This window comes from Chenopodium album, chromosome 7, assembly GCF_948465745.1.
Source record: "Chenopodium album chromosome 7, dcCheAlbu1.1, whole genome shotgun sequence".
Classification (NCBI taxonomy): domain Eukaryota; kingdom Viridiplantae; phylum Streptophyta; class Magnoliopsida; order Caryophyllales; family Amaranthaceae; genus Chenopodium; species Chenopodium album.
The window spans coordinates 77671901-77687664 of NC_137840.1; the positions used below are offsets into that span (position 1 = coordinate 77671901).

At 37.0% G+C, this 15764-nt stretch overlaps 3 protein-coding genes across 4 annotated transcripts in view; all 3 read left to right on the top strand.

The window, feature by feature from the left end:
• The window catches only part of LOC145639768 (large ribosomal subunit protein bL21c-like), a 108351-nt gene that overhangs the window by 61600 nt on the left and 30987 nt on the right, over window positions 1–15764 (top strand). The window lies entirely within an intron of this gene.
• Window positions 200–8489, top strand: LOC145639762 (uncharacterized). Of its 2 annotated transcripts, none has more exons than XM_081691086.1 (9): window positions 200–503; window positions 600–706; window positions 2856–3066; window positions 3153–3687; window positions 3774–4025; window positions 4145–4336; window positions 4447–4521; window positions 4646–7162; window positions 7656–8489. In XM_081691086.1, exons 1-9 carry the CDS (start codon window positions 340–342, stop codon window positions 8007–8009), a joined length of 4407 nt encoding a protein of 1468 aa, XP_081547212.1. In that variant the 5' UTR covers window positions 200–339; the 3' UTR covers window positions 8010–8489. The 2 variants fall into 2 exon arrangements, with proteins under 2 accessions (XP_081547212.1, XP_081547213.1); XM_081691087.1 differs by having other exon boundaries at window positions 2859–3066.
• On the top strand, window positions 8748–12597 carry LOC145639763 (subtilisin-like protease SBT5.6). The gene is made up of 3 exons (XM_081691088.1): window positions 8748–9066; window positions 9780–9877; window positions 12264–12597. The coding sequence occupies exons 1-3, from the start codon at window positions 8855–8857 to the stop codon at window positions 12353–12355; spliced, it is 402 nt and encodes a 133-aa protein (XP_081547214.1). The 5' UTR covers window positions 8748–8854; the 3' UTR covers window positions 12356–12597.

Consider the following 15764-nt stretch of genomic DNA (forward strand, 5'->3'; position numbering starts at 1 on the left):
TAAAATACAATGAATTATCTTTAAAGAACGGAAGCAGTACTCGTAAAATCAGTGTATTAGTGTTGTATGAGGTTGAAATGTTTAAGTATTGGGCTTACTTCCTAAGCATAAATTGGGCTAAATAAAAAGTAATTATAGATCACTAATATACGAATTCAGTCCATATCCTGAAAGCCCAAATATCTTCTCTTGCAAGTTTCTTCAACCCAAAACCCCGAAATTAGCAATTTCTGAAAATCAAGTATTCAACAATCAACACTCAGAAAATTCCAGAAAATCCAGAAACACCAATTTTAAATTGTTGGATGAAGCAATCATAATCATTTGAAGCTGAAATCAATGGAGAAATTAAGCAATTCAAGCTCAAGAGAGATGCAATGCATCGGAAAATTGGAAATTGCGAGCCCTAAAAAACCAGTTGGATTTCTGTGTGGTTCAATTCCTGTTCCTACTGATAATTCCTTCCACTCTTTCAGCTCTGACCTCGTTCCTTCTTCTTCAACGTAACCATTTTCTCTCTCCTATTTCAGTTAATTTTTTCTGGTTTTGATTAATTTTTTGAATTGTTTTGTTGATTTTTGTTGTTGAAATTGAATTAGGGTGAGTGCACCGAGATATCGAATGCTTCCGACAGAAACTGATCTTAATAATCCGCCATTGACGACTACTAGTGCTCCTAATACGCGAACTTCTCCTCCTACTGAAGGTTAGATTATTATTATTACTTCTCTTTTTAGTATACTTTATATACTGCTATAGTATTAATTGTTGTGATTTTTGTGTTTGTAACTTAATGGATGTTATAAGTACTTTAAGCTGTAGATATCTCATTTCTATTGTTGTTTGGAGGTAATAGTTATACAGAATACTATTTTGGAATGTTCGGGAAATGATATAATGTTTTGTGAAATTGTACTGATAAAGTGTTCTTGCATAAAAGAAATGAACTGTATATTGATGAATTGAATTCCGTTAAGTATTTATGTCGGTTCCATTTGCGTAGGTTACCCACGGGGTAGATGACTAGGTGATGATATTTCCTGATTGTGAATATGGAACAAATATTATAAATCCAAAAAAACAAATAAAAGATTGTGTTCATAAAACTAGCGAGTACTTTTGGAATGTACGGGAGAAGAAATTATGTTTTGTTAATTGGTCGAGATTATTTATCACCTGTTTTTCCTAGGTGATCTTCATCCTATATGAAATATACTCCAGTGAAGTATTTATCGGAGAGTAAATTCCAAAGTATTAATGTCGGTTTAGTATGAGGGAAGATTACCATTGGGTTAGATGAAAATATATCTAGGGCATTTCTAGGATTTTAATAGGTGAGTAAGTATATGGTAGATAGAGCCTTGTTGATCACTGGTTAATGTTTTTAATTCATGTTGGGTTTTGGGTGAGTTGCGGCCTTGCGGGTGACAGTTGGTTCATATATTAGGTACTCACTACAACATCTGTTTTTCCTCCTCCATGTCCATCACATATGAAATTGAGAGAAACTGGTCAAAAAACTAAGAAGCTGCTTGCTAAGGAAGCTATCTTATGTTCTGAAAAGGAAAACCATGTTGCTAAATTTGGAATGTGGTTTGGTGATATAAAGAGAATAAAGATCTCCATTGTTTGAGGTTGGAGATGAGATATACTAGTGCATAAGATAGTGGGATATGCTGTATCAATGTTCCGGAGAGCAGCCATGTTTCCTCAAACTCATACTGAATAGAATATTTTTATTGCATTTTTTTAGATGCTGAATGCTGACGATTCGTTTCTAAGTGAACATTGTGTCCTGTCTTGATGTTCTATACCTCACATTGAGCATTTTCCCATAACCTTGCTGCATGTTTCTATCATGCTTTAGATGCAGACCTTAAAAAACGCCACTACCTTCATTCCTTAATGTGTTAAGTGTTTTAGTAATTTTCACGCTTTCCAAAACCATTAATTTTTCTAATTATGTATTTGTGAACAGGAAAATTTGTTAGGAACTACACGCTTAATAGGGGTATTTGGAAACAACTACCCACTAAAAAATTTTATCAAAAAAACTACCCCCTAAATTTAAAAAGTTAGAGTAGCACTATCCATTTGCATTTTCCGGCGAGAATGTCCGGTGCATGGGCCCATTTTTTCAATTTTTCTCTGAAAAGACACGATGCAATGACAAATTGAACCTTAATTCGTAACCCTAAGATAACCAATTTGAATTAAAAGCAACAAATTCAACCAATTTCAAATTATCCCCAATTTCTAAGAACCCTAATTTTTCTAATCGTTACACCCTTACATCAAAATTCATAATTAATGGATTAAAAGAGATAGATTACCTATGAATTACATACCCTACTTTTTTTCACTTCTTCAATTAGGAATTTTTAGAAGAAAAATTGAAAAAGTGGGCCCCACACGCTGGACTTTCTCGCCGAAAAATGCAAATGGGTAGTGCTACTCTAACTTTTTAAATTTAGGGGGTAGTTTTTTTGATAAAATTTTTTAGTGGGTAGTTGTTTCCAAATACCCCTATTTAGCATGTAGTTCCTGACAATTTTTCCTTGTGAAAATTATAATAAGTTGATATGCCGAAAGTACACATTCAGAGTTTCAAACGAATTTACAAAGACTCCACATTCATGATTTTCCATACATATAAATTACAAACAGTAGTCAAAGTGTAATTAGTGAATTGTGTTAAAAATCAAGGAACGAAGGTAGTATATTATAGTGTAATTCTGGTGATCATATGTCAATATTGCTGTTCTAAGTTAATATGATGCTTCTTAGGAAAATGTTTTCATTATGAATAGAGTTTTCATGCTAATGATTAATTAGTTTAATGATTAATACTTTAGCAGGTGTATCCTGGGATGATGGAGCTGTTACATCTAACTTAGCTAGGAAGGGTGAGGCCCTTGCTGTATCTGGTTTGGTGGAGTATGGTGATGAGATAGATGTCATTGCTCCTGCAGACATCCTAAAGCAGATTTTTAAGATTCCATACACTAAGGCTCGGCTATCAATCGCTGTACACCGCGTTGGGCAAACTCTTATCCTGAATGCAGGGTCAGTTTGTTTTTCTCTGCTTTGTGTACTCATGATGGTTTTTTGGTAGTATGTTTCGGTGATTTCATTAGTTTTATCTTTATCAGGCCTGATGTGGAAGAGGGAGAAAGATTCGTAAGGAGAAATCAGCCAAAATGCTCAGATGAATCACTCTTTCTCAATTTCGCAAAGCATTCAGTTCGAATGGAGGCTTGTGATTGCCCACCCACTCATTCCACCGCCGCAGAAGGACAATCTAAATCTTCTGTTCTCCCAGACCCATTTGATCCTACGAGTACCTCCTTCAAATCTTCTGAATTTTTGACTCCTAACATTTCTGATAATGAAGGCACTGATGGACATTCTGATTATTCTAAAGCCAAACAAGATAGATTGTATTGGGAAAGTAAGAAGAACAGAAACAAGGCACGTGATCCCATAAAAAAGGCTACCCGTATTGGTGAGAAACCCAGAGGCCCAGTGCAGGAATCCGAAAAGTATAGATGTAGTAATGATGAGTTTTTGAGAGTCCTGTTTTGGCAATTTCACAACTTCCGTGTTCTGCTTGGCAGTGATTTGCTCCTATTTAGTAATGATAAGTATGTATCTGTGAGCTTGCATCTATGGGATGTTTCTAGACAGGTGTGTATCACACTGTTTGTTTCTCTCTTCCGCATTATGCTCATGTCATACTTCTTACTATCTCTGTGTTTTCACTCAATTTTCAGGTCACGCCATTAACATGGCTTGAAGCTTGGTTGGATAATATCATGGCAAGTGTTCCAGAGTTAGCCATCTGTTATCATAGAAATGGTGTAGTTAAAGGTTATGAACTTTTGAAAACGGATGACATATTTCTTCTGAAGGGCATGTCTGAAGATGGCACACCAGCATTTCATCCATATGTTGTTCAGCAAAATGGACTCTCAGTTTTGAGATTTCTCCAGGCAAATTGCAAGCAAGATCCTGGTGCTTACTGGGTACCATGTCACCTTTCTTTTGACTGGCTTCACTCCCTCTTTAGTTTGCTTCATTAAATTACTTAATAATTATAGTATTTCATTATCTAATTCTTGCTTTCTAACTTATTTTCTCTCAGCTATATAAAAATGCTGGAGAAGATGTGATTCAACTTTTTGATCTCTCTGTCATTCCCCAAAACCATCCACCTGATACTGATGATGGTTGCTCGAGCTCTTTGCCATCGTTGATCCAGAGAGGAAGATCTGACTCTTTATTGTCGCTTGGAACTCTCCTTTACCGTACCGCTCATAGGCTGTCGCTTTCCATGGTAACTCTAGGACACTACATCACTCTGTTTTTCTTGTTTCTATTTCATACTTCCACTTTCCCTTGCTCATATGACTTTGGGTGGGTTTCTGTGTTGACTTCTCGTTTCAGGCTCCCGAAAGTAGGTTCAGGTGTGCTCGGTTTGTCCGAAAATGTTTGGAGCTGTTGGATGAACCTGACCATCTGGTAAAATCCTCATCCTTTTGCTGCTGTTCTGTGAGCAAAAAAAAAAAGGCTTATTGTTGCTTTTCATTGTTCTTAATTCAAAAAATTTATATTTGCTTAGCTAGTTATGATTTGTTCTTGATAGGTTGTCCGTGCATTTGCACATGAACAATTTGCAAGGCTTATCTTGAATAATGATGAAGAGATCGACTTAGCTGCTGAAGTTTTCCCCCTCGCAGCGGAGGTGATTGTCACTGATCAAGAAGAAGAGTCCTTGGATATTGTTAGTATTATATCAGAATCTAGTGTCCAGGAGTCATCAAATAGTGAGCATAATAACTCTCAGGAGACAGTTTCTGAGGCTTCTGGAAGTGATATTCAGGATATAAATATTTCGGAATCTAATGGCTTCAGTGCATCTGATCTTGTGGATGCCAAGAGCTCTGGGTTTCTGCAGGATCATAGAGCTAGTGAAGGCTACAACTTGCACACTGTGACCTCAACTCCTGCAGATGTAATTCGGACTATTGCTGATCCGATTTCCTCAAAGCTTGCTGCTGTACATCATGTTTCTCAAGCTATCAAGTCACTGAGATGGACACGGCAACTGCAAGGCGCTGAATCAGAGTTTGTTAACGATGAAACAACTCGGCCCCCACCTATACCTGAAAATTTTTCTGTTTGTGCTTGTGGGGACACGGACTGCATTGAAGTTTGTGACATTCGGGAGTGGCTCCCAACATCAAAGCTGGACCACAAACTGTGGAAATTAATTCTTTTGCTTGGAGAATCTTATTTGTCTTTGGGACAAGCCTACCGGGAGAATGGACAATTGCTGCAAACATTAAAAGTAGTTGAAGTTGCATGTTCTGTTTATGGGTCAGTGCCTCAATATCTTCAAGATGCGAAATTTATTTCCTCTATGGGTAATGGTCCAGTCTGGCAGAATAGACCCAGCAATAGAGAGGTGCAAAGACCAATAATCAGAGATGAAAGGAGACCATGCATGAGCTCTTATGATGACAGTATTAATCCTGCGGATTTCTCTTCAACTTACCTCTTTTGGGCCAAAGCCTGGATGTTAGTTGGGGATATTTATGTTGATTTTCTCACTTTACAAGGCAAAGAGACCTCTCCACCTTCAGCTCAAACAAGTGCTTCTCAGGAATTAAAAATGTCATCCGAAGTTGTAAAGGAACTCATTAGGCTTAAAAAGAAGCTGGGTCAGGATGTAGAGAATTGCAGCACATGTTCCCTTGTAAACTGCAGCTGTCAGAATGATAGGGCGAGCAGTGGCATAAGTGCCAGTAGCAGCAATGGAGACACTGCCCCATTTGTTCATAGCAAAAGACAGAGTAGGAGATCGCATTTGAGAAATACAGGCACCTCTCTCTCTGCTAACCCAGAAAATCACCGTCCCCATTGTAAAGCAGATATGGGAAGAAATTCTGTAGGGACAGTGGACGAAAGGGATAGTGATTCAACTCTAGATGAGAATAACATGACTACAAATGTCAACAGGGATGATGACCATGTGGAAGAAACTATAGGTTCTGTTACCATGGAACGCACTGGGGATGCATCAGATAATGCTGATGCTGACTCTTCTTTTGACAGTTTAATTGAAACATCATCTGAAGAATCCCCAAAATTCAGAAGTGGTGGTATATTTAAGTATCTGCAAGGTCCTGGAAGTACTGATACGGATAGCATTCTTTCATCGGCATTAATATGTTATGAGTCAGCTAGTAAGTCTTTGGTTGAGCTTTCTAATGTTTCGCATGAGTTGCAGTCTGTGCTTAAGAAGATAGGATGGGTGTGCAATGAACTTGGAAGACTCAGACTTGAAAAAAAGAATCTGGCCAAAGCTGAAGTTGCTTTTGCTAAGGCGATAGATGCATTTAGAGAAGTTTCTGATTATACCAATATTATATTAATTAACTGTAATTTGGGTCATGGTAAACGAGCATTGGCTGAGGAAATGGTATCAAAGATGGAGTATTTCAAATCAAAATCAATTCTCCGTGATGCATACATGCAAGCCTTAGAAGCTGCTAAAGTGGAATATGGGAAGTCACTTAGGTTTTATGGAGCTGCAAAGTCGGAACTAAGCAACAACAGTATCGAGGCAGATGATTTGTTAAATAACCTGAGAAGTGAAGTATATACTCAGTTTGCTCATACTTATTTAAGGCTTGGCATGTTATTGGCTAGGGAAGATACAGTAGCCAATGTTCATATAAATGGAGCTCTGGAAGACAAACCGATGGGGTCTCAAGGTCTTGGTGAAAAAAGGACAAAGAAAGGACATAAGAAGAGTCAGATTTCAGCCAATGATGCCATTAGGGAAGCGTTGTCCATTTATGAATCTTTGGGTGATGTACGAAAACAGGAAGCTGCATATGCTTATTTCCAGCTAGCTTGTTATCAGAGGGATAGTTGCTTGAAGTTTTCAAATTTAAGCCACAGAAGCAGCAATCAATCAAAAAATGAAAATGGCATTCTCCAAAGGGTAAAGCAGTATCTTTCCTTAGCTGAGAGGAACTGGCAGAAGGCTGTTGAATACTACAGTGCAAAGAGACATCCTACCATGTATCTAACCATATTAATTGAGAGAGCAGCTCTATTATCAAATCTTCATAGTGTTTATAACTCATATGTGGTACGTTTCCTTGCTAAGATGTTCAAATTTTTTTCTTCACATATTTAGGCAGGAGTTGGAATTGTATTAGTATCTGTTTGGTGGTATGGTCATGTAATAGTATTATGATCTTATCCCTACCCAACACCTCATAGTGTATGCCTGTAGGAAAAATCTGGGTGGATTTATTTTGGCTATTGAGATGGATTTAGAGAAGTGAGAATATAAGAGTTCACTAGTAAACCACTAGGGAAAGAGGATTGGATGGGCCTTTTCTGAGTTCTGTGGTAAGGTGTTCTTTTTTATTATTCCATTGAGTGATACACATGATGGTTAAGAATGGCCTATGGGTATTGAATTAAGTTTTCTAGAAAGTTGCGGATCCAGGGTATATATCTTATGTAACAAGTAGTTACTAGACATGTCACACAAGGCTGTCGTTACTGAATGCTTGTTGACTTAGCTATATTCTACTGTGAAGTTTGACGTTGCTAACTATCTGTTAATTGTACAGATGCTAGAAACTGCCTTGACTTGCCTGCTTGAAGGACGTTACGTCTCAGCGAAAGTGCATTCAGATTCCTCCTCGAGTGACAAGTCAGATGTCTTTGCTAAATTCTGGAGGCAATTGCAGATGCTATTGAAGAAGATGTTGGCCTCTTCTCTATCAGCAGGTCCAAACAAAACGGCTGTTGCTTCACAGGCACCAACTCCATCATCAAAGAGGTTTGGAGATTCTGAGAAATTGAAAGAGCTTTATAAGATGTCCCTCAAATCCCAAGATTTCCACCAGTTGCAATCTATGACCAATTTATGGGCTGGCATCACTTTACAGGATGATCAAACTAACTCAACTGGCAGTGACTAACATCCCAGACTGAAAGCACGGCATGATTTCGGCATCTTATGTGTGTGTAGTGCTTCATAATACTGTCTGGTAACTAGTGGTTGTGGCTGCTCTTGTGTCCTAAATACAGCGTACAATACGCGCAGCTCAACTAGATGCAGACATAATTACCATTGCACCACCTTTGGTTCAGCTATTTGTATCTATATAAATACTACTCTGGTGCGCTGGAAGGCTTGCACCTGTGTATATAATTGTGCAAAGGTTTCCAAATATCACATGATGTAACCGTGTTAGTGAATCCTATACTGTATGTATAATAGCTCCCAGTAAGTCAGAAATAGTGTAGTGACCTGAGTTGGTAAGGAATAGTCACACTCTAGTTTTCTTGTGCTCTAGATAGTTATATGGTTTGAACATTGGAGTTATGGCTTCAACTGGTTACTTTGTATAAATGAAATGCTTGAATATTTCTAATACAATTCAAATTTTTTTTCTTTATTTTTGGTGCAAAAAAATCAAGCCTAACTCATACATAAACTTGTTTTTCAATATACTTGTATAATCTAAACTAACCGCATTTTATTTAAACTAAGCGTGTCGTTTTTAAACCATGTTGTAACCTTTTTCGACTCAATCAGTTGAAACAAATGTCCAAATTCTACTAGACCGCTGGTGAGCACATTGTATGAGGAAAGATAATAAACTTTCTAATTAAGTTATCAATTTATTAAGTTTATCCAAAAACACAAATAATTCCATCATCAAAATAGAAATTCGGTTCTTTAAAAAATGAGTGCTGACACGAACCCATAGGAAACGCGCACACACAAAAACTCCTTCCTAATTTCCTATATAAATACAAGATGAAAATGCAAATTAATCTTTCCACCATAATTCTGCTCTTTCTAATAACATTCACAAACTCAAATCTCCAGAAAAAATCATCAATGGCTGAAACTGCTCCACCTTCATCATCTGCTCCTGCCGATGTTTACATCGTTTACACTGAACAGCCTTCTGATGGCGCTGATCATGAATCCTCCCATCTTCGCACCCTTTCTTCTGTTGTTGGCAGGTTTCACTTCTTCTTGATTATTTCAAATCATTATTGATTTCTGTAATTTGTTCTTTTTTTGACTTCTTTTTGTTGATTTGTAATTGGGATTTGCTTGTTATGATTGCAATACCAGATTTTTAGGGTTTGATTCTTTGATTGAAGTTGAATGGATTTGATGATTCTTGGGTATTTGGTTTCTTTTTCATGTAATTGTGTGGCAATTGCGAAATGAAATGGATTTGTAAATGATGAGTTTTGTCATTTGTGCTTGCTAATGATGGAAATTGTACCATGGCAGAATACTTTTCAGAATTCATTAGGTTGTATCTGCTGGATTATTTCTTAAGAATTAAGTTTGTTGGTGATTGTTTTTCAGACAATTCATTGGGGAAAAGTTGGTTTTTTGAGCAATTTTTGTGGATGTTGTCTGTTTGATGATCGATTAATCTGTCCACAATTAAGCTTCCTAGAAAAATGTAATCTTTTATTCTTTTTATCTGATGCAGCAGATTTATTTTCAAGATGTTTGGTTTGTATTTGAATTTAGATACAAGTGAGTATAATGTGAGTCATAATGATTTTCGAGCTGTGAAAGCTTCTGGTCTTATTAAGTTATGCAGAAGAAAGTGGATTAAATGGGAAATTTAGCTGCAAATGTATTCTTACTTGCTGTTGCTGTTGAACTTTTTGAGTTTCTTGTGATCTTAAATGCATATCCCTTGTTTCTGTAGTGAAGAAGCAGCCAAGGAATCCTTGATTTACGTTTACAAGAGCGCAGCTACTGGATTCTCGGCCAAGCTGACTCCTGAGCAAGTTTCGCAGCTCGAAAGTATGTTTTTTTGCTTTGTTTCTAGATCAATAGTGTGATTAGTGATGATAGAGTTCTGCAGATATTACTCGTGCCTTTTATCTAACATATTTTTTTCAGTATTGTATAGATTTGGTATGATTTGTACTTGAGAATTAGGATGATTACAGACATACTACTTGTGCTTTTATTGATGGTTTTGACTTGTTATATTTGATAAAGTGTAGAGCATGTTTGGTGTGAAGATTTATAGGGCTGGAATGAAAAGTATTCCTGTTATAGGTTGTTTAGTTTGAAGGGTATGGCAAAATTGTCCCTTTTGGGAAATTGATTTCACCCATCTATCCCCAATTGGTGGTAACACATCAGAGTAAATATAAAAGTTGGGTACTAAAGTATGGCAATTGTTGCAAATTGGGTACCATTACCTGCCTGAGCTTCGTTTTCCGGCCATTTACCTGCTGCAACGGTTTATTATAAGTAATTGAATTAAAAAGAAAAAAAATTAAATGCAAAAGTCTGCCCAAAATGTAATGATGATTAATTTTGGGGAACACATTGTGCCTTCACACCTCCCCAAGAAGCAAAAGGGCGAGAAAATGGACAATTGATCCTGAGTTTAACTCCAGTAGCAGCAACCACTAGACAATTGTGTGATCAGTGGAACAATGATTCCAAAGTATCCATCGATCACCACCCACAAAGAATGGAACATCAAGATATTGTGGATTTTCTACCACCCACTGCATCAGTGAGTTCAGAAAATTAAGCTTTCTTTGTTTTAGTCATGTTTACCAGCTTAAATCTAGTGGCATCATCTCAGTTTAATATAAAATATTATCAGTATTTTCTAGCTTTGACAGTGTAGGATAATAAGTACAGATAATCTGGCAAGAAAATCATGCCTACAAGTCCACCTACATCAAAAATTGATAAATTTCATCTGCTGCTTTTGTGTCTGAGCTCGGCCGTCCTTCTTGAGTTGTTGAGTTAGAGAAGCCTGTGTCCACCTGGTGAATCTAGAAATATTATGCTAGCACTCTGCATATACAACACTCATTCCCGTTTTTGTACTTTTCAGAAAAGAATATTAGCTTTTTTTTTTTTTTTTTTTTTGAGGAATTAGGTTTTGAAGATAGAAGTTGGCAACTCAGTCTTTACTTCATAACTATCTGTTTTCCTTTTTCCTCCTTACCTTGGTCCAAGAATGTTCATAAGATCTCAATTGAGGAAGAACACCTTCTAAAGATGCATCAAGGTCAAATTCTATTGGTCCTGCCAAATTGCATGCATGCAAAAACAAACTTAGCTTACATACTAATGACAAATAATCCATTTACTACTATGACAACTAAGAAATTATTATCATATTATGCATCTCATTTCTAGTGGTTGTTGCTGCTGCTGTGTTGCTGCTACTGGAGTTAAACGCAGGAACAAGAATTTCAAGAATTATCTGTAGTAGCATAACAAAATCATAAAGCTTTTGATCACAAACAACTTATTATATGGTTGAAGGCTTGAAGCATTGTAATGGCCACTTTTTTAACTGTCTGACATTGTTGTACCTTCCAATGCAGATAAATTATTTTGCCTTTAAATTTGTTAACTAGTTGTAACCGGTTTTCATAGGTAAACTTTCAGGCAGTCCAAACTTTATTACCCAATTTGCAACATCCCAAAGTTTGGTACCCAACCTGTAACAATTCCCATACTTTAGTACCCAACTTTTACATTTACTTAACACATCATGTTAACCTCCTCCCTCTTTGATTTGAATTTATTCCTTTTTAATACAAAACAATCCATATAAGTATTGGTTATCATGCCATTACTCTTTCCTTCTCTCATTCTGTTCCCATTCCATTTCCTCCATTTATACCAAACACAACCTAAGTATCAACCTGGGGTAGTGAGGAAGAGTGTATTATGTGCTATAGTTCATACAAATTTTGTGCTGCTACAATGCTGCCTTTATGATAACAATCCTGACAAGCCAAACAATTACATATTTAGGTCTGTTTTGTTTTCACTGCTACTGTTGATCTGTATCAAGTTTGCATATTATGGTTGAGAGCTTCAAACTTCAATAAAGCATCCATATGCTGTTTTGGTCCTAATTTTAATCTATTTTGTGTTCTTGCCCCTCTTTTTAGTGCAAATTTGCACAACCATGATTTTTGTTCAGAGTTGGCCATTCTTGTAATATCCTTGCTGAATGCCTTGAAAATGATCTGTTTTCTTTTCCTTTAAATATATATGGGAATGATGTAATTTTGTGCATCTACTTAGAACCAGTCGCCTTTTATGACCTGGCAAAAAAATGAGAACTAATTTTGAGGTTCAAACAGCGATATTTTTTAACTTTTTGTCAATAGTTTTTTGACTTAAAATTTTCTGTTAACAGAGCAACCCGGAGTACTTCAGGTTGTGGTGAGCAAAACTGTTCAGCTTCATCCGGTCGGTGGTGGTGGGGCGGGAAATAATATGATGGTTTGATGCTCTCACCTCTGTGTTACCTACATGGGCTTAAATACAGTCTACAGTGGTGTTTGTATACTCATTAACACCAATGTACAGTGTTTGTTACCCATAAATAAAAATTTTCTACTTATAGACATGTAGAAGTTATAGTAACAGTATGGAAGTAATGTTTAATGCATGTAGTTCTTGCAAGCATTGTATTATAATCCAGCACAGTGGATGCTATAAATATGATGTTGGTTGTGTTGAGTGACCAATCCGGCCACCCTAATCCCAACCCCAATATTACTACGGAGTATATAGTAATATTGCGTATTTTAAAGTAATCAATGATATTGATCCAAATTCATATACTTGAGAGTTTAGAAACCTATTGGTAAGCATTTTGTGATTCTAAACCAACTTTAATGATCTAGGGAGACACCGAGACACCCTCCACATTTAGTATAATTTTGGAAAATTTTCCCGAAATTGATTCAAAATCGTGAATTATTGCCTTTAATTTTTTTAAATTTTGACTTTTTTTAAACTAGGAAAAATAGTAGTTTGAGGTGCTTCCCATGAAGCCCATGATACCTCGAGAAGCTAATTTGGTGGTTTGAATCATCCACTTGTCCCGGTAACTATCATTTTAGCTAGTTACAACTTACAAACAGCCTCTCATGGCCACTTTAGGCCATTAGGTGACCTAGGGTGGCCAATTACTTGGCTTATATAATTTCAAACTACTTGGAGTATATAATTTCAAGGGATCTTCTGTCTCCCTGAGATGCATATAACCTATGATGCCAAATCCCGAAAATGGACCGACTTCTAAACGTATAACATTAGTTTTTAAACCTTAGGCTACGTATATAACCGAAACCTCCAAAATTTCTCAAAAATCGTGGATATTAGCCTTCAATTTTAGAATTTTTTGACTTTTTTTCACCTGAAAATAAAAATTGTCGAAATATTTACCATGGTCCCTATTACCCTCCGAAAGTCCAATTGGCTAGGTGGAAGTGTGGAACCATCCAATTTGCCTTTAAACGACCAATTTACCGGTTTACAACTTGCACCGATTTCATTAATTCAAGCTTACCACGAACATTTATGACAACATATAATGATCATATATGGATCCAAACGGCATTATATGACCCCGTGATGTATCCCCTAAAATCTCAATAGTTTTCGACACCGGGCCCCGAAACATTCGAAATTTCTCAAAAAGCGTGGATATTAGCCTTCAATTTTGGAATTTTTTTATTTTATTTCGCCCGGATATAAAAATTGCTGAAATGTTCACCATGGTCCCAAATACCCTCCGAGAGTCCAATTGGGTGGGTGGGAACCATCCAATTTGCCATAAAAAGACTAATTTACCGATTTACAACTTACACCGATTTCATTGATTCAAGCATACCACGAACATTTATGATAACAAATAATGATCATATATGGTTCCAAACGACATTATATGACCCCGAGATGTATTCCCTAGAATTTCAAGACTTTTCGACACCGGGCCCCGAAGACTCCAAAAATTCTGCAAAAGAATGGATATTAGCCTTCAATTTTGGAATTTTTTAACTTTTTTTCGCCGGTAAATAAAAATTGCCAAAATGTTTACCATGATCCCACATACCCTCCGGAGTCCAAATAGGTGAGTGGAACCATCCGGTTTGCCTTAAAACGATCAATTTACCAATCCGCAACTTGCACCGATTTTGTGAACTCAAGCCTACCGCAGACATTTATGACATCATTTAATGGTCATATATGGTTCCAAACGGCATTATATGACCCTAAGATGTATTTCATAGGGTCTTAACACATTTCGCCACCGGGTCCCTTAACCTCAAAAATTCCTCAAAAAACGTGGATAATAGCCTTCAATTTTGGAATTTTTTTACTTAATTTTCGCCCGGAAATAAAAATTGCCGAGATGTTTACCATGGTCCCTAATACCCTCCGGAGGTCCAAATAGGTGAGTGGAACCATCCGGTTTGCCTTAAAACGATCAATTTACCAATCCGCAACTAACTTGCACCGATTTTGTGAACTCAAGCCTACCGCAGACATTTATGACATCCTTTAATGGTCATATATGGTTCCAAACGACATTATATGACCCTAAGATGTATTGCATAGGGTCTTAACACATTTCGCCACTGTGCCCCTTAACCTCAAAAATTCCTCAAAAAGCGTGGATAATAGCCTTCAATTTTGGAATTTTTTGACCTTTTTTTGCCCGGAAATAAAAATTGCCGAGATTTTTACCATGGTCCCTAATAACCTCCGGGAATTCAATTAGGTGGGTGGAACCATCTAATTTGCCTTAAAACGGTCAATTTACCAATTCGCAACTTGCACCGATTTTGTGAACTCAAGCCTACCACGAACATTTATGACATCATTTAATGGTCATATATGGTTCCAAACGGCATTATATGACCCTAAGATGTATCCCCTAGGGTCTCAACACTTTTCGCCACCGGCCCCAATAACCTTAAAAATTCCTCAAAAAGCGTAGATAATAGCCTTTAATTTTGGAATTTTTTGACCTTTTTTCGATCGGAAATAAAAATTGTCAAGATGTTTACTATGGTCCCTAATATCTTCCGGGAGTCCAATTGAGTGGGTGGTACCATCCAATTTGCCTTAAAACGATCAATTTACCAATTCGCTTCTCACCGATTTTGTGAACTCAAGCCTACCACGGACATTTAAGACATCATATAATGGTCATATATGGTTCCAAACGGCATTATATGACCCTAAGATTTATTGCCTAGGGTCTTAACACATTTCGCCACCGGGTCCCTTAATCTCAAAAATTCCTCGAAAAACGTGGATAATAGCCTTCAATTTTGGAATTTTTTGACTTTTTTTCGCCCGGAAATAAAAATTGCCGAGATGTTTACCATGGTCCCTAATATCCTCCGGGAGTCCAAACAGGTGAGTGGAACCATCCAATTTGCCTTAAAACGATCAATTTACCAATCCGCAACTTAAACCGATTTTATGAACTCAATCCTACCGCAGACATTTATGACATCATTTAATGGTCATATATGGTTCCAAACGGCATTATATGACCCTAAGATGTATTGCATAGGGTCTCAACACTTTTCGCCATCGGGCCCCGTAACCTCAAAAATTCCTCAAAAAGCGTGGATAATAGCCTTCAATTTTGGAATTTTTTGACCTTTTTTTGCCCGGAAATAAAAATTGCCGAGATGTTTACCATGGTCCCTAATACCCTTCGGGAATCCAATTAGGTGGGTGGAACCATCTAATTTGCCTTAAAACGGTCAATTTACCAATCCGCAACTTGCCTTGATTTTCTGAACTCAATCCTACCGCAGACATTTATGACATCATTAAATGGTCATATATGGTTCCAAACGGCATTATATGACCCTAAGATGGATCCCCT

Excerpts from the sequence above, each read along its gene's own strand:
- LOC145639762 (XM_081691086.1), top strand. The coding sequence starts at position 340 with ATGGAGAAATTAAGCAATTCAAGCTCAAGAGAGATGCAATGCATCGGA. Across the intron at positions 3,688-3,773 it reads TATGGGATGTTTCTAGACAG|GTCACGCCATTAACATGGCT; the intron begins GTGTGTATCACA and ends CTCAATTTTCAG. Across the intron at positions 4,337-4,446 it reads ATAGGCTGTCGCTTTCCATG|GCTCCCGAAAGTAGGTTCAG; the intron begins GTAACTCTAGGA and ends TTCTCGTTTCAG.
- LOC145639763 (XM_081691088.1), top strand. The coding sequence starts at position 8,855 with ATGAAAATGCAAATTAATCTTTCCACCATAATTCTGCTCTTTCTAATA. Across the intron at positions 9,067-9,779 it reads CTTTCTTCTGTTGTTGGCAG|TGAAGAAGCAGCCAAGGAAT; the intron begins GTTTCACTTCTT and ends TTGTTTCTGTAG. Across the intron at positions 9,878-12,263 it reads GCAAGTTTCGCAGCTCGAAA|AGCAACCCGGAGTACTTCAG; the intron begins GTATGTTTTTTT and ends TTCTGTTAACAG.